The sequence below is a fragment of the Pseudorca crassidens genome, chromosome 12 (assembly GCF_039906515.1).
Source record: "Pseudorca crassidens isolate mPseCra1 chromosome 12, mPseCra1.hap1, whole genome shotgun sequence".
Classification (NCBI taxonomy): domain Eukaryota; kingdom Metazoa; phylum Chordata; class Mammalia; order Artiodactyla; family Delphinidae; genus Pseudorca; species Pseudorca crassidens.
Window position 1 is genome coordinate 66,803,652 of NC_090307.1, and position 25,180 is coordinate 66,828,831.

General features: G+C 57.7%; 1 protein-coding gene across 1 annotated transcript in view; it reads left to right on the forward strand.

The window, feature by feature from the left end:
• Positions 1 to 25,180, forward strand: part of CABIN1 (calcineurin binding protein 1) — a 98,004-nt gene that overhangs the window by 27,453 nt on the left and 45,371 nt on the right. Inside the window, 9 exon segments of the mRNA XM_067700062.1 lie at positions 2,419 to 2,534; positions 4,184 to 4,345; positions 5,055 to 5,261; positions 5,443 to 5,588; positions 7,633 to 7,894; positions 8,282 to 8,542; positions 11,419 to 11,570; positions 13,053 to 13,231; positions 23,834 to 24,016. Of these exon segments, the coding sequence (XP_067556163.1) occupies positions 2,419 to 2,534; positions 4,184 to 4,345; positions 5,055 to 5,261; positions 5,443 to 5,588; positions 7,633 to 7,894; positions 8,282 to 8,542; positions 11,419 to 11,570; positions 13,053 to 13,231; positions 23,834 to 24,016 (1,668 nt within the window).

Here is a 25,180-nt window from a genome sequence, read left to right on the forward strand (position 1 = left end):
TCTGTAGCATGTCGGGCAGAGGAAGCCAGGCCTTTGCCCTCCCATCTCACTTCAGTCACTGGATATGGCTCCCGTGGCTGTAGCCACGCCGAAGGAACTGCTGGCTGGGGCCATGTGCTGGCCGCACTGCTCTCCCCGGGCAGCCATCCTACCTTTAGGAGATCTCGGAAGAGAGGACAAAACCCTGGCCCCCCAGTGCGGACTGATGCAGCCCTGGTCGAGCGAGCTCCCTTCTTTTCCCTCAGCAGACACAGGCGGCGGAAAGTGATTGAGAGCAACACCTGCTGCAAGCTCACAGCTTCGAGGAAGGGCAGGCTGGTCCTCTTTGTTGGAGATGCCCCAGGAAATTCCTTCATGGTGATTGCAGCACTGCCGTGGTCCGAGGAGCCGCCCTGGCTGACCATGAGCAGGATAGAGAGAGGTGACATGGCGGGCATGCTGACAGGTCATGGCCCACCCCTACCCCACACCCCGCATCAAGTACAGGAAGGGAAGAAGGAACACACCATTCGAGAGACAGGTGAACTAGGCCTGGAAGAAAGCGTACGGCAAGGAGCAGAGGCAGAGGCTTGTGGGTGATTGGCCCAAGAAAATCATTTGTTAAAATTTCTAAGACGATAAGCAGAATGAAATGAAAAGGACAACTGCAGAACTAAGGGAAAACGCTGCAAACCACATCTCAGCATTATAAACTAATAAACTAAAACAGCGAGGAGCAGAGTGAACATGACTGAAACTGCGGGAGACGGATTAAGAGCTAACAGCACTGGAGAGAAGGTGGTAGATGTGGAAGACAGAGATGGTCCAGTGTGAGGGTGAATGGGGCCCCTGATGGCAGCAAGGAATCTGATGTCAAATACAGGAAGAGTTCTCTGAATTGTAATAAACACTGAATCTGCAGGTTCAAAGTATATACCGAGAAAAGTTGATATGCAACAGTCTACATCAAGATGCATCCTGGTGAAGGATCTATTTTAGGGGTAAAGACTTGTCAGGTTTCTAAACTGAAAAAGCAATTTATCTTAATGGGACAAAGAACAGGGCTCATTTCAGATTTCTCCCTGGCAGTGTTCAGTGCAGTTGGGGTCATGTCCACATGTCTGCAGGGTTCTCAGGGCAGGAAAGTGTGGGCCCAGGCATGTAGCCAGTCGTTTGTAATTACAGTGGATTCCAGCTCCTTGAGTGCTTCTTAAAAGCATGGCTGGAGGATGAAGTCAGTAAACGAACATGAGTCAGGATGGAAAAGCCACAGGAAAGAACTTGCGATGAGCACCAGATCCACTTAGAATTGGAGTCGAAAGAGAGCAGTCGGGCTGATTATGGCTGCAGAACAGAATGTACGTGTTATAACCCTACTGCACTAGAAGCAGTGTGTACGACCAGATTGGGAGCTGGGGGAGACGAGGAAAAAGCTACCACAGAGCCATCACTGACCTGATGTAACAGTCATTTGATGCTGTTGAAAATGGAAATGAAAGGACTTCCCTGGTGGCGCAGTGGTTAAGAATCTGCCTGCCAATGCAGGGGACACGGGTTCGATCCCAGGTCTGGGAAGATCCCACATGCCGTGGAGCACCTAAGCCTGTGCGCCACAACTACTGAGCCCAGAGCCCGTGCTCTGCAACAAGAGAAGCCACCGCAATGAGAATCCCGCACACCACAACGAAGAGTAGCACCCTCTCACCGCAACTAGAGAAAGCACGCACGCAGCAACAAAGACCCAACACAGCCAAAATTAAATAATTTTTTTAAAAAGTACAAAACAAATTTCATGAAAGAATCTTGATTCTGTTTTCTCTAGTACTTTCTATCCTAATGTGTCCTGTCCTAATCCTCTTTAAAAACGTTAGTTATAAGACCATGATGGGTTATGGCTCAGAGTTTCAAACACACCAAGGGATATTTAAGGAACTAGCCATAGTTCTAGTGATGAACAAACATTTAACTGAGATTTGGTAGTTCTTTTTCCTTCTGTAGTAGTTAAACAGACCTAAATATAAGAATTTTTAAGTTAAGCAATGGTATGTGTAGTATGGGTTCCATTGTCATAAATGACTTGTCTCTCTCTTTCAAAATGTCTCATACATGCATAGAAAGATGCTTCCAGTGATGTTCACCAAATGTCAGCCCTGGTTATTGGGGGCGGGGGTGTGGGGTGGGGTGGGGTGGGGTGGGCAGTGCTGCTCTTTGGTGATGGACCATTCCTTCTGTATACGGTCCTGTGTGATCTGAATTGTTTTTTGATAAGCATGTACTGCTTTAGTAAACCCAGTCACATCATTACTGATTTTAAAAGACAAAAAGATGAAAAAGGAAAGAGGGGGAACTCTGCGGCCCCTTGGTATAGAGAGAGGAGCGGGGCCCACTGCTCCCAGCCGTGCTGGCACTGACCCTGTGTGTCGCCTGGTCTTTCCCCAGTGTCAGCCGATATGCCCATGCTCCCTTCCTCCCTCATGCTGCTCAACACGGCCCATGAGTACCTGGGCCGGAGGGCCTGGTGTTGCAACTCCGAAGGGGCCCTGCTGCGATTCTACGTAAGTGCTGCTGGGGCGCGTCCGCCCTTCTCTGGCCGTTGTCACCCCGGGTCTAGAGTGTGTGCCCGTGCTTTCTTGCTTTCTTTCTCTCTGTCCCCCTCTCTCTCCCCGCTTCTCTCTTGGAGTAAAATTTAAACTATTGACTCTTTTTTTTAGTGATTTTAGTAGGTTCATTTAGATTTTTTCTTCCATGGTCAATTCTGTTTTTGGAATAGTGTCCATGTAAGCATAAAGTTGTTCACGGTATTTGCTGATGATTTTAAAAGTCTCTGTAGTACCTCTAGTTATGCTCCCTTTTTCATTGCTAAAATCATTTATTTATGCTTCCTTTTCCTTTTTTGAAAAACCAGTCTTTTATGAGGTTTATCGAAATTAGTTTTTTCAAACTACCGGTTATTGGTTTATTGACCTATTTTTTCTTTGCTTTCTAGTTCACTAATTGACACTTTTTTACTTTCTTTGGATTTGCTTCGTGTTTTTTCTAACTTATTGAAGTAAATGCTTATTTTAGTGATCACCTTCTAATACATGTGTTGGAGATTATAAGTTTTCCCCAAGTACATTTTTAGCTGCATGCCATAAGTTTTGATATTTACGATCTTTATTTTTATTTATTTTTTATTTATGATAAGGTCTTTTATTTGAATTTTATTTTATTTATTTTTTTATACAGCAGGTTTTTATTAGTCATCAATTTTATACACATCAGTGTATACATGTCAGTCCCAATCGCCCAATTCATCACACCCCCACCCCCATCCCCCTGCTGCTTTCCCCCCTTGGTGTCCATACGTTTGTTCTCTACATCTGTGTGTCAGTTTCTGCCCTGCAAAGCGGTTCATCTGTACCATTTTTCTAGGTTCCACATATATGCGTTAATATACGATATTTGTTTTTCTCTTTCTGACTTCACTCTGTATGACAGTCTCTAGATCCATCCACGTCTCAACAAATGACCCAATTTTGTTCCTTTTTATGGCTGAGATATTTGCTATCTTTATGTAACTGATTTCTAATTTTATCGAATTATGTTTGGAGGATGTGGTCTGTATTACACCTAGTCCTTGGTATTTGTCGAGACTTGCTTTTTGTCTAGTTTTGGTAAAAATACCGCGGATGCTTGAAAAGAATGTATGTTTGCTAATAGTTGGGCATCATAATGGTAGCCGTTGCTCTGACCTCTGTAGATTCACCAGTTGACTATCATTCACCTCCTCTGAGACCCTCACTAATGTCTGTCTGCCAGAGAGAGGTTCCCTCGGCCCTAACGGGATTTATCGTCTGACATTATAACTCTTTAATTCACACCCCTCCACGGGAGTCTGAGCTTCCCAAAGGCAGGGACAGTGTCTCGATGTGCCCAGCATAAGACGGTGCTCAGTAGATATTTGGGGAGCAGATGAATGTCTAAATGAACAAGTGTAGCTAGAAACTGCAAGAAACTGCCTGCGGTGCTGGAAGGAGGGAAGCTGGGCAAATCCTCAGCACGCCCTGCAGAGCGGGGCCCAGATGGCTCCCAAGGGGGTGGTAGGCCCGTTCCAGGACACAGGCCCAGACAGGCTCCTCAGGTTAGCAGAGCTGATGGGCCCACTGTGCAGGCGGCTGCCGGCCCTCCCCCAGATGCCTCTTCCCGCCCGCCCACCACCTAGGTGCGCGTCCTCCAGAAGGAGCTTGCTGAATCCACGTCTGAGGACACTCACCCATACAAGGAGGAGCTGGAGACAGCCTTGGAGCAGTGCTTCTACTGCCTGTACAGCTACCCCAGCAAGAAGAGCAAGGCCAGGTACCTGGAGGAGCACTCGGCTCAGCAGGTGAGGGCCCCCTGGGGGCGGGGCCTGGGCTCCCCTGGTGCGGGTGCTGTGGTGGTGGGGGGGGTCGGGTTGGGGGGTGGGATTTGCTGCATCAGGTGGACTAGTCCCACCAAAGAAAGTTCTTGGTTTCCTCGCAAGAACTAGTTTCATAAATGTTGACTAATTATTAAAAAATGCAGCATGGCAATTTTTCAGTAGATCTTTTTCCCCCAATTCGATTAATGCAGATAATTCCTTAGAGGGTTTCCGTTTTTTTGGTTTGGTTTTCAGACTGCTAGTGGGTGTGTTACCTCAGTGGTCCTGAACACGGTCAATTATTCTTTGAGGGAGTCCATCCCCTAAGTGCGCACGACTCTGGGCAGGGTCTCCGCTGTGACCCCCATGACATGCAGAGCGCCCTGGCCCAGAGCAAGTGCTTGGTCAGTATTTGGCAACTAGTTGACCTGCCCTCTGTCATGGCCATGTGGACTCAGAGCGAGCCCTCGGTTCCAGTGTTTGTCTCTATAAAGACCAGGTTTGTGCTAGTTCACTTTTCTGCTCGTCACACACTTGGGTTTGGGGATTGCAGTCGGCGAGCAGATGTTTTAAGTATGTGGGAGTCATTTGAGGCTCTCCTCGTCTACATTGGACACTGAGCGTTTCTGTAGAAGGACTCTCCCCCATGCACTCTACCTGGACCGCACTATGGCCTGCCTCTGCCTTCTTTCAGGTGGATCTGATATGGGAGGATGCCCTGTTCATGTTCGAGTACTTTAAGCCCAAGACCCTTCCTGAGTTTGACAGCTATAAGACCAGCACCGTGTCCGCTGACTTGGCCAACCTCCTGAAGCGAATTGCCACCATCGTGCCCCGCACAGAGCGGCCAGCCCTGAGCCTGGACAAGGTCTCCGCCTACATCGAGGGCACCTCTGCAGAGGTAGGAGCTGGTGTGCCGGCCATGTCCTGTCTCCTCCAGCACCTCTGCCTGCGTGCCTTGGCCTCTCCCCTGCTCTGTGCCAGCTGGCAGGGCCCTGGGAAGTGAAGGGTCCTGATCGCACCCTGGTGACACCCGAGTCCCTGGCTCCATGTCCCCTCACCCTTGCCCTCTCACCTGCCAGGTGCCCTGCCTCCCAGAAGGGGCCGACCCCTCCCCTCCGGTGGTGAATGAGCTCTACTACCTCCTGGCTGATTACCATTTCAAAAACAAGGAGCAGTCCAAGGCCATCAAGTTCTACATGCACGACATCTGCGTCTGCCCCAATAGGTCAGCCACCGGGTGCTGGGCAGGCCGGCTGCGGGAGGGCTGGGGACTCATCTCGGAGAGCTCTTCCCGGGGCGGTTTGGGGTTCCCCTGCCCACAGCAAGGAGGCCAGGAAGAAGGAAGGAGAGGGCAGGTGGGCACTCCGCAGAGGCAAGGAAGGGCAGAGCCTTCTTCCCCAGTCCCTGGGGTGGGGGCGGGGTCAAAGCAGGCAACTGTGTCCTTCTGGTCCCGGCCCGCAGCCCTGGGGAGTCGGCTGGATGGACTCTTGCTTCTTCCACTGCAGTGTCTTTCGTTGTGGTTGTTTTCTTCTTTGGGGGCAGGGGGGGGGGGGAGGCTCCTTCCTTCCTGGGATGCAGCGCGTTGATGGCAGGAGAGCCCATCGTACGTAAGGCTCATGCTTCCTTCCCAGTGGTCCCTGGTGGCCTCTGCTTAAATCGTACTGATTGGCCTGATCCTCGTGAAGGGCCTGCTAAGCTCATAAAGTCTGACTTGCTTGATTGAGAGGGAATCTTTTCTGATGGCTGCTGCGCCTAGGAGGGTCTGGGTCAGAAGGGGACCACTCTCTGCTGGTGACCTGTGTCTGAAGGGTCCAGAGTGGCCTCCATAGGCCGCCCTCCTGGGAGTTGTCAGGAACAGAGGGCTCTGCCTTATCAGGCAGGACCCACCTGGCTGGGGCAGGAGGGCTGGGGTCTGGGTGGAGAAGCCAGTGCATGACTCCCACAGCTGTGGGAAAGGCTCTCCCGCAGCCCCTCTTGCTCAGCCTGTGGTTTCCTCCAGGCAGGGGCCTGTGTGGTGGTGGCCCTGGCTGTCCTCCCTGTGGTCGCTGCCGACTGGGGTCGTGGGGCCCAGGGTCGCCGTGGCTTAGGGTCGCGTGGCCCGGGGTGGTGGATCAGAGCTGCACTCAGGCTGGCTGAGTGGTCACTCCCTGCTGCTGCCACGTCTGAAAAGTGACAGTGCCAACACCCACCTGTTCGAGGGAAGGGGGAGCCTGGCTCCTGGCGGCACTGCTCCAAGTGTCTGTGACCGTGTGTCTGTTCTGCTTGCTTGTATTTGTAGCAGGAGACGGTGGTTTCTGTTTTGGTCTCATGCAGGCACGTAGGCATCTGCTGTGGTGTGGAAAGAGCTGCCCAGGTGGAAGGTCCCTGACCATTCCCACCATGCTCTCTCCCAGGCCCCACCCCTGGAGAAAGGGGTGCTCAGGACCCCTCTCGAGGCGGGTCCTGCACTGTCCTCTTAGGTCTCTCCTGCTCCCTCATCTCTGGTCGCTTGGAGAGCAGTGGAAGTGCCTGGAAGCTTTGTGAGCTGCCCAGGTTCCCCTGACCTTGCACAGCCCAGGGATGCCAGGGGCCGGCTTTGAAGTTTGTGCCTTGGTAGTGGAAGACTTGTCAGTCTGCAGAGGGTAGCATGCCCATGTGGTTGCTGCCTTTTCTGTTCTCTGTGCTAGAGAATTCCAGACTCTTTCAAGGGCCCAGAAATGGTCTTGGTGCCTCAGAGAGGCTCCTGCATTCTCACCAGCAGTTTCTCTGGGGTGGTCTCAGAATGATGGGGTCTCATCCATCACATGGTCCCCTTGCTGTCCATCTTGCTGCTGGTGCCTGAGCTGGAGAGGGCAGGGTCCCAGTGGGGAGTGAGGAGCCGGCAGAAGCTAGGTGGCTGGGGTCTCGGGAGTCTGGGCTGCTCTGTGCTGTTGGTCAGGGAGGTTATAGGTCATGAGATTACACCTGCGGAGCAGGCCCTTTCCTCCCACTCAGAGCCATCCTGGTGGGACGTCCTCCAGGCAGGGGAGCAGAGGGCAGCAGGGTGCCAGCGTCTGGCTATGCCAGGGGCGACCCTCTCAGGGCGGTGCCTGAGTGCCGTGAGGAGCTGGGTGACTTGTGCCCTGTGCTCTTCTCTGGAGGTGGGCCTGTGGGCCCATGTTTCCTGGCTCAGGGATGCCTGCGGTGGTGGAGTTAGGAAGTCTGGGGTGGGGCCCATGTGCCCGTGGTCACCGTGTCTGCAGGGCAGTGAGGGCAGCAGTATGTTGAGCCGGGCTGTGTCATGACCACAGGTTTGACTCCTGGGCGGGCATGGCCCTGGCCCGGGCCAGCCGCATTCAGGACAAACTGAACTCCAACGAGCTGAAGAGCGACGGGCCCATCTGGAAGCACGCCACACCTGTGCTGAACTGCTTCCGGCGGGCACTGGAGATCGACAGCTCCAACCTGTCCCTGTGGATCGAGTTCGGCACCATGTCCTATGCCCTGCACTCCTTCGCCTCACGCCAGTTGAAGCAGTGGAGGCCCGAGCTGCCCCCTGAGCTTGTGCAGCAGGTGAGGGGCAGGGGCGGCCGCTGTCCTGGGGTCCATGTCAGCTTGGTCCCTGGTCTCTGGACACCGGGTCCGGGGTGGGTGAGTCCAGGACCAGTCTCCTGTGAGCGCTGGTCAGCCACCAGTTTCAGGGCCGTGGAGAAGCTGTTGTCTCTTCCCTGCTCCCTCAGAGGAGCTTGTTGAGTCCTTGTAAAATTCTTGACACTGTGCTCGGAAGTTTGAAGCCCCTCCTGGTGGGGGAATGTTCCCCTAGTGTGGGTGCCGGGTGTCTGGCCTGAGGTCTGTGTGCTGCAGGGGCTCCCTCGGCTCCTTGAAAAGGGACGTGAAGGAGCCACATGGCGTGTCAGTGTGGCAGGTGTGGCAGTAGGACACCACGTGGTCTCATTCCAGATGGAGGAGCGGCGAGACAGCATGCTGGAGACCGCCAGGCACTGCTTCACATCAGCGGCGCACTGCGAGGGTGACGGGGATGAGGAGGAGTGGCTCATCCACTACATGCTGGGCAAGGTGGCTGAGAAGCAGCAGCAGCCGCCCACCGTGTACCTGCGGCACTACCGGCAAGCCGGCCACTACCTGCACGAGGAGGCGGCCCGCTACCCCAAGAAGATCCACTACCACAACCCCCCCGAGCTGGCCATGGAGGCCCTGGAGGTGACACCGCGCTGGCCCCGGGCGGGGACATGGGGAGGGGACGGGCCAGTCTCACTGTCTCCCTGGGGCTGGGGCACACGGTCCCAGTGACTTCCCTGCAACCCACTGGAAACTTCTTTGTATGTAGTTCAATTAAAACAGCCTTTCCTCTCTCTCTCTAAGGGGTGCTCACCATCCTTTCTGGGGGAGGGAGCATTAGCACGCGGCATCCCTGGCTCCGGGGCACTCGCGCCTGCAGCCTGGTCCCCGGGTGCATGGGAGAGCTCCCAGCCTGCAGTGGGTGCCCCGAGTACCTATCCTGGTGGGACTCAGCCGGGCAGCCGCCGGCCCTCTGGACCCCCAGTTCAGGGTCTTGCGCTGCTCCTCCTGAGCAGAGCGCGTGTGCGCTGCCTGGATTTGCACCTGTGGTTCCAGGTGTGTGGCTCAGTGCTCTCGTTGGTGCCCATGGTGGTACCTTGAGGGGGCCACTGAGGATGCAGCACAGGCATGGGTGCACCAGGCTTCCCAAGGCCCTGGGCTTGTCAGCGTCACCCTTTCTCAGGCTGCGTGTCCACCCCCACCGATCCCCTGCCCAGAAAGGTGCTTGAAATTTGGGGCAAAATCTGCTTGCGTATGCCTTTTTTGCATTTAGGGTTTTTTTCCGTTTATTAAATTAATAGATGTTAATGGTTAAGAAAAATGTAATAATCAAATAATTCAGAAGTGTTTAAACTGAAAAGTTAAAGTCCCCGCTGATCCTAGCTCCTCATCTGCAACAATCCACGTTGACATTTTGGCCCTGTCCTTGTTTTTCTAGGCATGTTTCCTGTTAACATGTAGACGCACAGTAACATTTTCTTACCATCTTTTAATTTGTTTTTCTCATTGGACTAGATGTAGTGGAAGGAGCTGGGGCTTCCCTCATGTTCTCCTGCCCCCTCGCCCGGCTGAGCACCCAGCCCCTTCTTCATGGGTGTGGCCTCTCCTCCACTCCCTCTGTGAAGGGCGCAGGCTGGGCGTGGCTTCGTGTGTGTATCCGGAAGCACTTTTTCTTTTGGCCTTGCTGTGGGGCTTGCGATCTCAGTTCCCCAACCAGGGATTGAACCCAGGCCACAGTGGTGAAAGCACTGAGTCCTAACCACTAGGCCACCAGGGGTGTCCCAGGGAGCACTCCTCTGAGCGCTTCCCAAGGTCACGTAACATTAGATCAACGACGGCCTGTGCCTGGAGCCTTGTGGTGATCTGTGAGCCTTGTGAGCAAACAAAAAAGTCACGTTTTAAAGAGTTCGCTTTTTTAAAGTGCTCCATGCTGAGTGGTGTCTAGCAGTGTTGGGCCACCTCCGGGGGTTCCTTGTGGAGTGTGGAAGGAAACTTCCTGTCTAGTGCTTCCCCGGCAGCATCCTGGTAGCTGTCCACACAGCCCAGGCCCCATGTCCTTCCCCATCGCATTTCTTTCATGCTTTGCACTTGGGTCAGGAGCCCCTCCTTGGAGGGACTTCCGCTTGGGGCATGTGAAGGCTGCCGCCCAGAGGAGTGGCTGGCGTGCCCTGAGGCCGCTGAGGGAGGGCAGTCAGCACACTCAGCCTGGACTCTCTCACTCTCAGGAGAACGACTGCTCTCTTTTTTCCTGCATGTATCTTCCTTGGACTTTTGGCCTCTGCTGCTGTCTGATAGAACCAGTGAGCAGGCAGGATGTTGGCCCTTCAGGGCCCAGGGCCTTCCGGATGAGGGGCTGAGGCCACCCTCCCAGCACGCCACCCGGGCTCTCAGGGGGCAGGTGCTCAGCTGGACCATGTGTCTATCTTGCTTTAAAAATGGGATTCCGGGCTTCCCTGGTGGCGCAGTGGTTGAGAGTCCGCCTGCCTATGCAGGGGACACTGGTTCGTGCCCCAGTCCGGGAGGATCCCACATGCCACGGAGCGGCTGGGCCTGTGAGCCGTGGCCGCTGAGCCTGCGCGTCCGGAGCCTGTGCTCCGCAACGGGAGAGGCCACAACAGTGAGAGGCCCGCATACCACAGAAAAAAAAAAAAAAAAAAATGGCATTCCTCTTTAAGAATTTAACCTTACCCTGGTGAAAATTCCCCTCTGTTGTTGAGCCTTCATTCAAAATACTTCACTTGCTGCTTGGATGACCTTTGCCAGTGGAACACTTGGCTTTCCCCTGAGTTTGGCCACCTGGGCACATATGAGTGCCCCGCATCTAAAAATGGACTGTCTGGGCCGGTTTCTTTGGGGCCCACGGGTTGGCTGGAGGTGGAGGGGCTCTGGGTGTGGGCTCCTCTGTCCGGGGTGCCCACTTGAGAGTGTGGCCTGGGCTGGACCACCAGGCACCTCACCTGGGTGGGTCCTGGCTGTTGTCTGTCTAGAACTGCCTCTGGGTGAGGAGAAGCTGGTTAATCGGGACCTGTGGCCACAGCAGCCTTCGTGTCGCCCACTGTGCTGTCCGTGGGAGCCAAGTGGCACCCACACCTGGGTGGGAAGGTCAGGCCTGGTCACTTGTGGTGTGTGACACTTCCTGGGGGCAGTAAAGTGCCCTGGGCTCTCCTGGCTGGGGGCCTGGGCCGCTGGCCTCACGCTTGTGAAGGAACGAGTGTGGTGAGGACAGAGGAAAGGAGGGAAGGCCCAGGCCTCACTGCTGCAGCACTGCCTGCCCGCCTCTGTCCGCAGGGCGGCTCTGGGGTGGGGACACAGACAGAAGTCCCGCGACTTGTGGCCTCGGGGAGCCCATGGTGCGGGGGAGATGTGTGTGCAGGAGCTGTCCACTCTCCGCGGTACCAGGAGGGGGTGTGGGTGCTGGGTGGGAGGCTGTGCTGGATTAACAGCTGGTGGGGTGACGGGGGGTGGGCAGCGAACCTCGGCAGCTGGGAGGGCTGCTCACACCCGCGTCCTTGTCCCAGGTGTACTTCCGGCTCCACGCATCCATCCTGAAGCTCCTGGGGAGGCCCGACTCTGGGGTCAGTGCAGAGGTACTGGTCAGCTTCATGAAGGAGGCTGCAGAAGGGCCCTTTGCCAGGGGCGAGGAGAAGAACGCGCCCAAAGCCTCAGAAAAGTGAGTAGCACGTGCTCCCGGCGGTTGGGTGGCGGCTGGGCAGTGGGCATTGGGGTGGGGAGGGATCTGCTGAGTCTCCGAGAGCCTACAGAGTCAGGTCTGGCCCGAGGCTCCCAGTGGCTGGGCCGAGACCCTTCTGTTGAACCTGAGACAGAGAGGCTGCTTGTGCGTGCCCATCACCTCCTCATCCTTGGACGGTCCCTGGAGGAGCTGACTCCCCCTCCCGGCACAGCTCTGCCCGTGTGGATGCTGCACGCGGCAGCCTCCTACCCTGGCACCCTCTGCCAGGGCCTCTCCCTGGGGTGGGGCCCTCTGAGAGCTGCTGCCCCTTCTCCCAAGAGGCCGGGAGGGTGTGAGAGGCAGGGGCTCCTCTCGCAGCACCAGAGATCTCGTGGCGCTGGAGCTCTGATGGGGTTCCCTTGGCAGGCCTGGGCCAGACCCCCGGGCCTCCCCTTGATTGTGGGTCACCCCGGCATCCGCGTCCTGGAGCTCTGGCTCAGCTTGCCTCATCCCTGGGCCCTTGCCTGGCTGGGCACCGTGCAGGCTCTGCCCAGTGCTAGAGAGACCTGCACCCGGGGCCTGTCAGCTATGGGACAGGTGGGCACATGTGCGGCGGGTCACCAGGTGGACACGGTGTGCCCAGAGACTGTAGTCATACAGGGCCCCCAAGGCACAGTGATATGGCCTTTTTGTGATTGTAACTTTTTTTAAACTTAAAACTTATACACATAATACACAAATACATACTAGTTATAGAAAACTCTGGTAATGTATAAATGTATGGACTAAAACGTGACAAATCCTTTCTCACCCCCAGGGTTAGCGTCTTTTCACGGCTGAGTTTCCCAAATCAGGTTCTGTGCATTTGCACACACTTCCACGTGAACGTCCAGTTATAGGGGTTATTTTATTTTATAAAATCAAGCTCCTGGAGGTGTTGCAGAGTTTGCTTTTTCCCAGCAGCGAGTCTGGGACCCACTCTGTAGATGGTGCCCACTTGTCTGGGTGTGTGGTATTGCAGAGCACAGGTGCGTCCTGCTCTCTATAGCCATTTCCTTGCACGTTTCAGGTGTTTTTAACTTTTCTCAACATTGTTGTAGCATATACCCTTGTACACGTGTGAGTGCACAGTAAATCCAGATGTTTGGCCACACACTGATTGGGATGAATTGTGTCAGGCCGTGGGTGTCACACGAAGGGCGCTGACGCGGCCTGGAGGGGCGCTGGGCGGGTGCTTCTGAGGAGGGGTCTCCTGGGCGTGAGACGTGAGCTGCCGGCAAGCGCAGCTGTGAGGGGTGGGCAGCTCCCGGCTGGGCCCGTGGGGCCACCCCTTCAGCCCCTGGATGCCAGAGGGGGTGGGTGTCACCAGAGGCGCTGGGAACAGGGGCCCCTGCTCTGGGAAGGGCACCATCCAGGCTGGCACATGCCCCATTTCAGTGGGCCGCGGGGTTCTGACCTGCGCCCTGACCCTCTGGTCCACAGGGAGAAGGCCTGCCTGGTGGACGAGGACTCCCACTCTTCAGCTGGGACACTGCCGGGCCCCGGAGCCTCCCTCCCTTCCTCCTCTGGCCCAGGTCTGACATCCCCACCTTACACAGCCACTCCGATTGACCACGATTACGTCAAATGTAAAAAACCCCACCAGCAGGCGACGCCGGACGGTACAGTCCCTGTTCTCCCTCCTGCCAGCCCAGGGCGGCACGCCAATCACGGGGGCGGGTGCTTCGGGTGATGAGCCGCTTTGTTTTGGTGAGGGGGGTGCCGGGTCTGGGGTGACACGGGCAATGTTGCGGCTGTTCATTAACCTCATGGACTCACGGTGATCCTGTGCTCCCCGGACATGCTCAGGGTCACCACCTGCCCCCGCCCACCTGGGGGCCTTTGCGAGCCTGCATTTCCTACCTGTGAGCTGGGGACGTGAAAGGGCGGTTGGGAGGCCGCTGGCGTCTGCAGGCAGCCCCGAGTGGCCCCCACGTTATTACGGCACGTCCTTCTGATGATTGGGGAGGGCCGTGACTCTGAGTCTGTCACCCTGGGAATCCAGACGGGTTGGTGGTGGGGTCAGCTGGCTCCCCACGTGGGACGGGCAGGTGGTGGTCGGTCACCCACATCCTTACTAACACCGGAGGCTTGCATGCCGGCCTCGCAGCTCAGTTTCTTCATGTTCCCCTCACCTGCACGGCACCGGGCCAACTAGTGGGCCTTGGGGGCCACTAAGTGGAACCCTGGGGGCAGTGACAGTGCTGAAGGCCACGCAGGCCCTCTCTCCCACGTCGCTCAGCTCAGCAGGACCCAGTGCACAGCCCCTGGACAGCAGGGCTTGGGAGCAGGGCCAGGGCAGAGCTGGTGGAGGGGGGCAAGGTGGCAAACTAGACTCCTCGGGGTGTGGTTTGTGACCCAAGAGGAGAGGATGCTGGCGGTGTCCCCTCCAGGGTTCAGGGTGGCCTGTGGTGTGTGTGGAGGGGCTGTGGTCTGAGCGCGTGCAGGTCTGAGCGTGTGCTGTGTGTCTATCACCTCCCTGCCCACCCCAGAGCAGGGAGCATGGACCCGGGAGCTGGCTGGCCTGATCTTCCCGCTGTGATACCGCAGACATTCCTGAAATAGGGACCTTCCAGGTCTCACTCACCTCAAGTTAAACCCTGTTCTCTCCTTTTACTCTTGAGAATATTGAGAAAACACTGGAAATAAGTCCTTGCTTGGGAGTTCCATTCTGCCAGGTACGTCCTGGAGGAATTAGCACCAGGCCAGTCTCAGGAGGGAGGAATGCCTCTCAGGGTGTCCCACGCTGGCACACCTGTGTGTGTGTGGAGCCGTGGGGAGCAGAGCACTGGGGACAGGTGCCGGTGTAACATGTCCTGGGCACCTGGTTCTGCAAGCTTGTAGGGGGAGCCACACAAATACGCTCAGATGTTATTTCAGTGCTTGTGCGTTCTTGAATGGTTGTAAAAACTTTCTATGCAAAGTGATTCTTGTCGATGACATGGAGCCTCTGAGCTCCCGTGGCTCGCTGTGGCCAGCCCCAGCTGGTTGTGCCGGGAAGCCCTGCGCTGGCCAGGCCTATCTACAGTGCTGCTAGAACTCTCAGCCCTCACCTCAGAGAGAAAGCGGCGTCCACAGCACGAGAATGTTTGGGGCCCTGAGCTAGCTGTGGTCTTGGAACGTTGGAGTGGCCCTAGGGCAGCCTTGCTGGCTGCCGGGCAAGGCCCTGGCTAGGGCAGAAGCAGCAGGCTGCTGATGCCGGGGGACGTGCTGGAGCCTCCAGGGTCTGTCTGCACCAGCCACCTCAGCTCCTACCTCCCATGACCAGCCTGGGGTCTCCTGATACGGGAGATCGGGGGCCAGCGTGGAGCCCCTGCCTGGCGAGGAGGATGGCGCATGCCCCCAGCCCTGGTGCAGATGAGTGTGCAGAGGCTGGGGCCCTGCTCGAGGTCAGACGGGGTGGCCAGGGCAGAGCCACCTTGCCCCCTCCACCAGCTCTGCCCTCGGCAAGGATTTCACTTCTCTGAGCCACAGCTTCCGCACCCGTGGGACGGGGGTGACGTTCTCCTCGTGGGTGTTAAGTGAGGGTGCCTGCGGGTCACAGCCGCCTCCTAGACGCAGGCACCCCTGTCGTCGGAGCTGGCAGGGGCCCCGGGCGCCACTGCTCAGCCGGGGGAGCTCAGGTGTGGGGTCAGTCACCCTGACTTTGTGCCCTGACCCTCCAGCTGTGGCACGGCCTCAGAAGAGGGGCAGGTGGCATCCTCTGAAGTCGGCCCCCGAGGGGCCCTGGTCCCCTGCACCACAGGGTCCATCAGGCTAACTTGCCACCCGCTGGACGGGCAGCCAAGTGCCAGGCCCTCCCTGGGGTGTGGTGAGGAGACCCAGCCTCAGGGCCGCACTGCCGCACTGCACTTGAGGACGCCTCTGCTTCACCACCAGGAGCCAGCCGGGCTCAGTTCTGACCTGGAGAGAGATTGAGGAGAGATTTAGGAAGATGGCTGCGGCCTATGTAGGGAGCTTGACAGTTATTCATTGTCTTAGTAATTACTTAGCATAGGAGGCCCCAGGGTGCTCTCTGAACCGGCCCCACCTGCACGCTTGAGGCCCCCACACCAGGGTGGGGAGCTTCCTGCAGCCCGTCTGCGGCCCTGGGGAGAAGTCCTTGGAACTGGCCCTCGGGCGGCTGGAGGCGCCCACGGCTGACCTGAGGGGCCCTGGTTGGGCTGAGAGGGATGGAGACAGAGACAGAGCAGGACCTCCGCTCCCGGCAGCCCTGCCTGCCTCACCTCTTCCTTCCATCCGTCTTGGGATTCGCCCGCAGCGCTGAAATCTTCCACGTTGGAGCATGTTGGGACCTTCAGGGGGGCTTTCAGAGATCACCGCTCACACAGGCTCGAACACAGTGTGATGAGGTTCCCAAACAAGCTCTGTGCTCCTCCCCACATGCGATGTGCAGTGTGCGCGTGTGTGCGTATATGTGCGTGTGTGTGCATGGGCACCCCACCACGAAGCCGTGTGTACTCGATCCGCGTGGGGCTCCAGGCTGGGTCCTGGGAGTGGTAGCAGGTACCCATCCTCACGGTCGCCCGGCGGGCTTGGCCATGTGTCCTGTTCCCCATGAGGGAGTGAGCTGAGGGCAGGAGGCTGTGGGGCTAGTTGGGGTGGAGCCAAGGGCACCTGGGGTCTCAGTGTCCTCCCCAACCCGCCCTGGGCCAGTGGGGAGGCCACACTGGGGAGGTCCCCACAGCCTGGAAGGCACTGGATCTGTGCGTCTCCCTGTTGGAAGTTCCCTGGTGGCAGGGCCCAGGGAGCGGGACCCTTATAGAACAGCCTGGGCCCTGGCTTGGACTGGCCAGGACCCTCACTGTCTGGCTGTTGTGCTCCACATCACTTTGGAATGTCGGAGCCAGAGCCGGAGGGGGCCTCAGGGTGGGGCTCTCCAGCCTGCCCAAGGTCCCGCCCGTCCTGCAGCCCTGTGCCAGGTACATGGCACAGCCCTGGGCTCTGCCCTGCTGCGGGTGCTTGGTACAGGAGCAGGTGTGAATCCGTGAACAGCGGAGGGTCCCATAGAGACCTGTCCTGGTCTCCTGGTGGGTGGGAAGCCTTCCTGAGGGGGAAGCTTAGCCAAGATCTGAGGGGTGTGTTGGAGGTCACTGTCGGGGAGGGGAGGGCAAGCCGGGGTCAGGCAAACGGGAGCCACAGGGGCTGGGGTGGGTGCAGGGTGCCTGTGTGGCCCCCTTTACAGCGTGAACCATGGCTGCCCTGAGCCCCAGGGGCAGGTGTGGGCCGTGGGGGTCTTTGGGGCAGCCCAGCGTGCCTGTGTCAAGCTCCCTCATGACCATCCATCCTCACCTGCCATGCCGTCACCGTCACCGTCTGTGTCATGTCCCATCTGTGCTCGTCCTCGCCCACTCGCCCACGCTGCCTCCACCAATATTGCCCGTGCTGCCCCTAACCCTGACCACTGTTCTCCAGGCTGTCCTCTGCTTGTGCTGTCACAGCTCGCTTCAGGGACCGAGCTGACCGCATGCTGACCCTCAGTCCGGCTCCCTGCTTCCCGGTGGCCGGGAGCACCTCTGTATTGCTGTCCTGTGGTTTGGAGAGTGTGTGTTTGATGTGCTTGGCTTCTGCCCCGGCCCATCATCCCGGTTCTGGCCAGATGCACATGCAGCAGTGGCCTCCCCGCACTGCCCGCCCGCCCGCCTGTCCTGCAGGCAGCTCAGTCTGTGTTTCCGTTGCTTTATTCTTTCTTGCTTAAAAGGGTAGCAAAGGCAACAGACTATAAGATACAAGGTGTTCTTTACAAGGACAAGGGTGTAAAAATGCTCACCGTGCGCTCTGCAGCCGTGGTGTCCTCGGCCTGGCCGAGGGGACAAGCCTACACTGGGCTTGTCCTGCACATAGACCTCCTCATGGAGCCCAGGTGGTCCTGCGAGTCCCCACAAGGTGGGACTGGTGTCGGGCTAAGGAGGGAGGCTGGCAGAGGGCAGAGCCCATCACCTTCTCTGTCCTCTTCTCCCTCATTCTCACCTTTTAAAAACGTCTTTGGGCCGTAGCTGGTCATGGCATCTGTTAGCGTCTGCTGTGTGCTGGGCCTAGGAGAGGGCGCCGTGGGGAGAGCCGAGATGAGATCTCAGTTGGGTCTGTGTCCCTGGGGCAGTGCTTGGTGTCCTGAGGGAGTGCCATGAGCTGGCTCTGGGGTTTGGTGGATCGGGGAGACTTCCTGGAGGAGGTGGGCCTCCAGAGAGAGCTGCAGGGCCATTTCGGGTGAGGGGCCATGGGAGCAAAGACACGGAGGTTGGAGAGTCCTGTGGCATTTGGACACTGAGGTGACCGGGTGGGTGGAAGAGAGACCTTGAGGGAGCAAGCTTGGGAAGCAGCAGGGCCCGAAGGCCACAGGGGAGTGGCGTGGTTGTGGTGTCTCCCTCTCTCTCTCTCTGGCTCTGAGAAAGGCAGGTTCCCAGTCATCCTCTGTTGGAAGAGCCTTCCTGGGAACCCCTCCAGGTAGCTGTGGGGTGCTGCTCTCACCTGACGTGCTCTGCCTCCCCTGGTATCAGGGTCGAGAGGCAGCTGCCCACCTGCCTGCCGTTAGGAAAACAGGGCTGCCCGAGGCCTCCCTGGTCAGTGCCTTGCCGGCTCGGGGAGCAGGGTGGTGCATGGTGAGGGCTCAGGGCAAGGGGCACACCGTGAGGCCAGGTCTTCTCCCCATTCTTTTTATTTATTTGTTTGTTTGTTTATTTATTTATTTGGCTGCATTGGGTCTTCATTGCTGTGCGCGGGCTTTCTCTAGTTGTGGCAAGCGGGGTCTACTGTTCGTTGCAGTGCGTGGGCTTCTCATTGCGGTGGCTTCTCGTTGCGGAGCACAGGTTCTAGGCGCACAGGCTTCAGTTGTTGTGGCTCGTGGGCTCTAGGCGCACAGGCTTCAGTAGTTGTGGCTCGTGGACTCTAGAGCGCAGGCTCAGTAGTTGTGGCACAGGAGCTTAGTTGCTCCGTGGCATGTGGGATCTTCCCGGAGCAGGGCTTGAACCCGTGTCCCTTGCATTGGCAGGCGGATTCTTAACCACTGCACCACCAGGGAAGTCCCCTCCCCATTCTTTAAAATTTTTTTTTTAATTTTCTTTTTAATTTAATTTTGGCCGTGTTGGGTCTTTGTTGCTACGTGTGGGCTTTCTCTAGTTGTGGCGAGCGGGGGCTACTCTTCGTTGCAGTGCGTGGGCTTCTCATTGCAGTGGCTTCTCTTGTTGCGGAGCACGGGCTCTAGGCTCGCAGGCCTCAATAGTTGCGGCACATGGGTTCCGTAGTTGCAGCACGCGGGCCCTAGGGCGCACGGGCTTCAGTAGTTGTGGCTCGCGGGCTTAGCTGCTCCGTGGCGTGTGGGAGCTTTCCGGAGCAGGGATTGAGCCCATGTCCCCTGCATTGGCAGGCGGATTCTTAACCACTGCGCCACCAGGGAAGTCCCTTCTCCCCACTCTGAGGATTGGGGGCCTGGCTCCACTGCTACGTCTCTGGGGGTGGGTGGGGTGGGTTTCTGGTGTCTCTTCTCTTGGAGGTCTGTCCAGTCTCCTTGGCCTGCAGGAGGGCACCCATCCCACACCCCAGCCCTACTCCCGGAGGACAAGTCCCTTCCTGGCGGTCATCAGGGCCCGACTGGGGCAGGTTTTGCCCGGTTGAAAGATTTCTCAAAATATTGATTCCACCCAAGTTTGCAGTTCTTAGAAACCAGTTGTTTTCTGGTCGGCAGAAAATTGGTGATGTTTTCAGGGCTCAGCAGCCAGAGTTGCTGCAGTTTTGATCACACCAGCATGCATCTTTTTCCTTGAGCTTTCATATAGCCGAGCTAATGGACTAGCTGGCTGTGGCCGTTTCTAGCCTTCCTGCCAGAGCAAATGGAGAAAACACAGCAGGGAACGTGGGTCTTGTAACCAAAGAGCTCTTTCAGGCTGGCCTGCAAATCCTGAGAATGTTCAAGGGATGTGAACTGAGTCAAACCCACATAAAGAAAGCCCCGGTGGGACAGGGGCTTGTGTCACCAGGCCAGACCCCTTTCCCTCTGCGCCCCCAGCTCTGTTCACTTGCCCTGGCTGTGGGTCCCCCGGAGGTGGTGGTGGGGGTGCCCGGGCTGAGAAAGCAGGTCGACAGATGCACGTCTCTCTTAGGTTCAGAGGAAGGGCTGCGGCGGCCCAGGGGAGTGGAAGTGAACCTCTTGGGTGATTAACAGTAAGAGTGACATATTTATAACCCTGCCTCACGTATGTATTAGTGTGAGCAGGTTCTGTGTGGACAGGTTCTAAAAAAGCGCCCTGGAAGGAGTGTAGGGCTGCCTGTGTAGCCGGCCCTCCACCCCGGTGCCAGCTCTCTTTCCTGCCGGCCTCTAGGCAGCCCACTAAGGAAGTCGGGAGCTTGGGCGGTGGGTGGTCCCCAGGGTCCACCCACCTGTGTGCCTTTCCTGGGAAGGCCCTCCCGCCCAGCCCTGCGGGTCGCCGGCTCTTCAGCTGAGTCTGGCTCTGCCTTAGGACCAGGGGCCCGGAAAGCCCCAGTGCAGCCCCCCCACAGGCCCCCACGTGGGGCCTCACTTGCTTCTTAGTATTTAAAATCAGGATCATTTTCAGCAGTCTCGTGCCGACCCTCTCTGACACACAAGACCCGAGAGGATTGGAGATACTTAGCCCTGGGCCTCCTGAGTCCCCGTTGGTGTCTGTCTTTGCAGCGACACACTTATCCTCTGTTTCCCAGGCATGAGCATTCCCCACCCTCTTGCTTCACAGACCCTTGCCTCCCCCAAGCTGCAGGGGGTGCTGCGTGATGTGGTGGCCCCTGGGGATTTCCCGGCCCTTTACATGTTCCTGCTGAACTCTGACCTTCCTCAGGGCTCCGTGAGTGCCCGCGATCACCCTGGGAGGGACCACACGCGTCGTGCCGGCTGATGCTGCTCTCTGCCCTGTCAGGGTCAGCGTCCTATGTTTTCACCCACGTGTCTGAGGGGTCAGGGAAGCGTGGTCGCAGCCCCATCCCCGCTGGCTCCCTGGCTGACACGTGTCCTGCTCTGTGGTGGCTGCAGGTGCAGTTTTAAAGGAGGCTCAGCTGAGGCTCCTCTACCTGTCATTCCCCGGGGAGCGGGTACCGCCGTCCTGCCCACACCACCCTCCCTCACCCTCACCGGGCAGCGCTGCCAGGACATTAGCGCATTGGTAGGAAATATCCGAACGTTTGTTTAAGCTGATCCTTGGTTTTCATGATGATCACAACGGGTTCCACCAAATGAGCAGTTCCTTCAGGCCCAAAGCCCAACAGCTTGTGAGCTCGTGGCCCATCAGCCTCATGCCGGCTCTCAGTCAGTCCTCCCGCTGTGCTGCCTCCTGGATGCCTGCCTGCTGCAGGCCGTGCTGCCCAGCCCTGCGGCGCCTGCGGCTGCTTGGGTGCTGGCAGGGGAGCGCCCATCGGCTGATTGCCAGGACCACTTAACCACGAGCCTGAGTCCTTTGTCAGGGCCGGAGGTGGGGCTGAGGGCCGGGTGGGTTGGTGGGCGTCACTCCAGTGTGCCAGGAACCAAGCAGGCCCCTGTGGGAATCCTGTGTATGTGTTGGGGGCAGTGGTGGTGGTGGTGGAGGGGTGGGCAGTGACAAACGTGTTAAAGACCATGACACGGAGTCCTCGAGCAGCCCAAGTGGCAGCTCTGGGATTGGAGTGCAGGTCTGGGGCTCCCGGAGCCCAGAGGGTCGGCTGCCAGCCCTGGAGAAGCGATGCCTTCACACTGCCCATCACCCCCATTTGGGGCTTATGGAGCTTGGGGTCTGCCTTGCAGTCAGGGGAGAGCCCCTCGCCGAGCAGGTCCCTGCCCCCCCGAAGTGAGATGCTGATGCCCTGCACTTACTGGGCAGTGGACATGCAGAGGCAGCTATGGAGCTGCCTGAAAGGTCACTGTCCCCAAAGCCTGGTCATCAGTCAGACGTGGGTAGAGAGGTGGAGCCCCAGAGCTGCCGTTGGAAGCACAGGCCTGATTCTTGGTGTCCTGTGTGCTGCCCGGCCCACCTGGGACAGTGCTGCCCAGTCAGTGTAAGGAGTGGTCAGCACCCTGTCGACAGGCCCTGTGTCCAGTGTGGCCTTTAGGACTAAACCCTTGTGTGTCACATCTGAGACATTAGAGATGAGATGGTCCCGGTTCTCTGAGGTCATACTGGTGATAGTTGAGCTGACGTTTCGTGAACATTCACAGTGTATCAGGCACTTTAATCCTCATAACAGCCCCATGAAGTGGGCACATGTATTATGACAGTTCTACACGTCGGGAAACAAGTGTAAAGAAATTATGGCAACCGCCTAGGCTGTCCGACCCAGTAAGTGACAGAGCAGGACCTGGACTCAGGAGGCCAGGGTCTCCCAGAGTCCAGGCTCTCGACTTTGCCAGAACAGTTTCCCATTCTGTTGTGAGTTTGCCTGCTAAGCAGCTCCTGCTGTCCTGCTGGTGGCCCCAGGGCACGGCCTACTGGGCGTCTAGGCTCTCCAGCAGCTGAGCAAGGGTTGAGGGCCAGACCCCAGAAGGCCCCATGGCACCAGCTCCCCTGAGATGATACGTGGCTGCAACTCAGAGGTGGGGAAAGGGCCTTACTTATTCAAGGTCACGTGACTAGTGAGCTTCACCTTCAAGTACACAAAGTTCAAGACAAAAACTAAGTGCTATTTTTTAATGGGTTGCCTTTTATCTCTACTATTGGTTTATTTATAACTCTTTAAAAAATAATGTACTGCCTGCATTAGGGTTAAGAAAATACATCTTCAGGTGATCACAGTCAGCGCTTGGAGGACATGATCCTGCTTCACGTGCAGCAGCGTGAACCTCCCTCCTCTCAGGCTGCTGCTCTTGTTCATTTCATTCTTACATGTGCTGCCAGTCCACGATGCATGGCTGCTGGTTTCGCTTTCATCAGGAGTTAGTAATAGTTTAGAGAAGGTAAATACAAAAAAGAGAGGGGAGGGTCACCTCTGAGCCCAGTTCTGTTGATCTTTTTGTCTCTTGACAATGTTCTTTTCTGCTTTTGCGTGTGTGTGTGTCTTATACTTTTTATATTGAACTCGAGATAGCGTGTGTAGGACAGAAGAGGTTGAAATAACTGATATTCATGCCTGGAATGGGCTTCACTCTTAAGCTCCCAGGCGTCAGGTGGGGAAGTGAGGCTGACGAGGTGGAAGCTGAGCAGGGTTGGGTCTTGCTGTTGCTGTGGTTCCCTTGGTGCACCCCACCCCCAGCCTCCAGTTCCCCCAATGCTGCCTTGTGCTCAGGGTGGAGTGGTTTGCTGGAAGGTTTTCTCAGGGTCTGTTTCCACCTTCTGCTTGCTTCAGGCCCTCTGTGTGCCCCTCAGGTGGGTCTCTCTATGTCCTCGCCCCTCTTCCTGTGGCAGAGTGCTTGGCTGTGAGTCCGTGCCTGCCAGCCCGGGCTTGGGGCTCGGCTGGTCCTCTGTTGTCTGCGTGCAGCCTGAGACCTGGCCAGCCGGGTCCCTGTGTCTTGGTGGGAGTGTTCAGGCCCTGGGCGATTCCCTGCAGGTGCTTCCTGTGGGTCTTCACCTGTGCCCTGGAGGCGACAGGGCTATCACCGGGCTTGCTGCCCCTTCCCTGTTGGCTTTGGCTTGCTCTGTCGGGGAGAAGGGTCCAGCCAGGGCTTCACACCCTTCCCACAGCAGCCTGCACCCCGGAAAGATGTCCCCCAATCTCTCCTGCCCCGCCCCCATCTTTCTCAGGAGCAGCTGGGAGGCTGTGGAGAGGAGCCCAGGGGGCGCCCTCAACCTGGGGTCTGCAAGTCCCAGTGATCTGTACTGTCACTGCAGACCCACCACACGTGGCCTTCAGAGACTGGGTAAAAGTGTTGGCTGAGTTCTTCCCCGTCGCGGTCGCGTGTGCCTGTTGCGGTAGGAGTACTGTGCGGTGGTGCATAATCACTACTGTGCATCTCCTCCCAGCCCTGCGTTCAGATACATCACGTTGGTACCTCGGAATTGGCCATGGTGGGAGTATTTGCACCACAGAAATCAGTAAATGCTACAAACGAAGGCTTTTCCCTCCTGAGAGTCAATTGTCAAACACTTACCAGAGCACCACTCTTGGGGGAAACCCCGGGAAATTGGTGCCTCTGGTGAGTGACTCGGTGGCCTCCAGGACAGGCGGGCCAGGCAGTGTCAGAGTGGCTGTGCACGGGGCAGTGGCCAGGCCTCTGGCCGAGAGGCTCCGTGGGAGGCCCCTCTGTTCCCCAGGTGCCAGGGTTCACGCTGCCGCCTCTGTCCTTCTCTCCCCAGAGCGCAGCCAGGAGAGCACGGCCGTGGCGCTCTCGGACTCCAGCTCGACGCAGGACCTCTTCAATGAGCCTGCCAGCTCCCTGGAGGGTTCCCAGAAGCCCTACACAGAGAAGAGGCCGCCCGCTCCCAGTTCCCAAGTAGGACCGCCCGGGAAAGACCTTCAGGGGGCCGCAGAGGAGAGAGGTACGGAGACCTGACTCAGTGTGTGGGCAGTACTGCTGGGGTGTCCTGGGAGCCTGGGCAGCGCTGGACAACGTGGGTCCTGGCCTCTGCCCTCACGCCTCTGCTGCTGCCCGGGGACCTCGGTTGGCTGAGCCACTCACTTCCCTGGGCCCCGCTGTTTCCCATGTAGGATGGGAGTGATCCCAGGCCCACTCCTGGGTTGTGGGGTCAAACGCGGTGTCTCAGGCAGGTGCGCACAAGCGCCTGGTATGCGGTGGGCGCTGGTGACACTGTTCTTGTTGTTAGGACCCCACTGTGGCCCCGTGTGGGAGAGCCAAAAAGCCTTTGGGTACTATATGTCACAAATGTGCTTTCTTTTTAGCCTGAACCCTTCCTTTCTTGGGGTGGGCCCTGATCTGGCCCTGGAGTCTGCCTAGCTTCTGTGGGGCCCCCAGGCCCCACTGTGGAAGTCAGTGGGCAGAGCCCACTCCCGGGCTTGCTGGGAGGTTGCAGGCGGGCCGGCGGCCCTGGCACTGCGCTGAGGCCATGGCTGGTCAGCCGGCCGTGGATTCTGAAAGCTTTCCCACTCTGGCCGGGCCGGGGCACACAGCCACTTTGTGGACAGTAGCAACAACAGCAGCCAGGCCTCCCAGCCTCCCCAGGGAAAAGCACTGGCTGTTCCCTTTTACTGGAGAAGAACCTGAGGTCCAGAGAGGGTCAGTCTGCACCCTTATCCACTACCCCACGCTGCCTCTCCGGTGGGCTGGAGGGGCGGGTGGGCTGGGGGCGCTGAGTGTGGAGCGGGTGCTGCCCTCGGTGGTGGTGGTGGCCACGCCTGCCCTCTTCGGTCTGCTTCCCCATTCACGTGCACGGCCTTGAGGCGGGCAGCCCCGTGCCACCACCCACAGGGGCACCCTGAGCCCAGCTCGGAGCCCCCTTCTCAGCTGCGTGCCAGCTGAGATATCCTGTTTCATCAGGGAGCAGACTGGAGGCCACGGAGGCCTCAGCTGGGGGCTCGGGGGGCAGAGGCAGCGAGGGCCCACGCCTCCTGCCCCTGAGTCGCCTGGGTCCAGCTCCCATCCAGCAAGAGTGTGGACCCAGCTGTGCTGATCGCTCACCAAGGTGCCCCTGTCGCTGGTGGTGGACTGCCACGGGGAGAGGGCCTAAAGCCGAGGTGACTTTCTT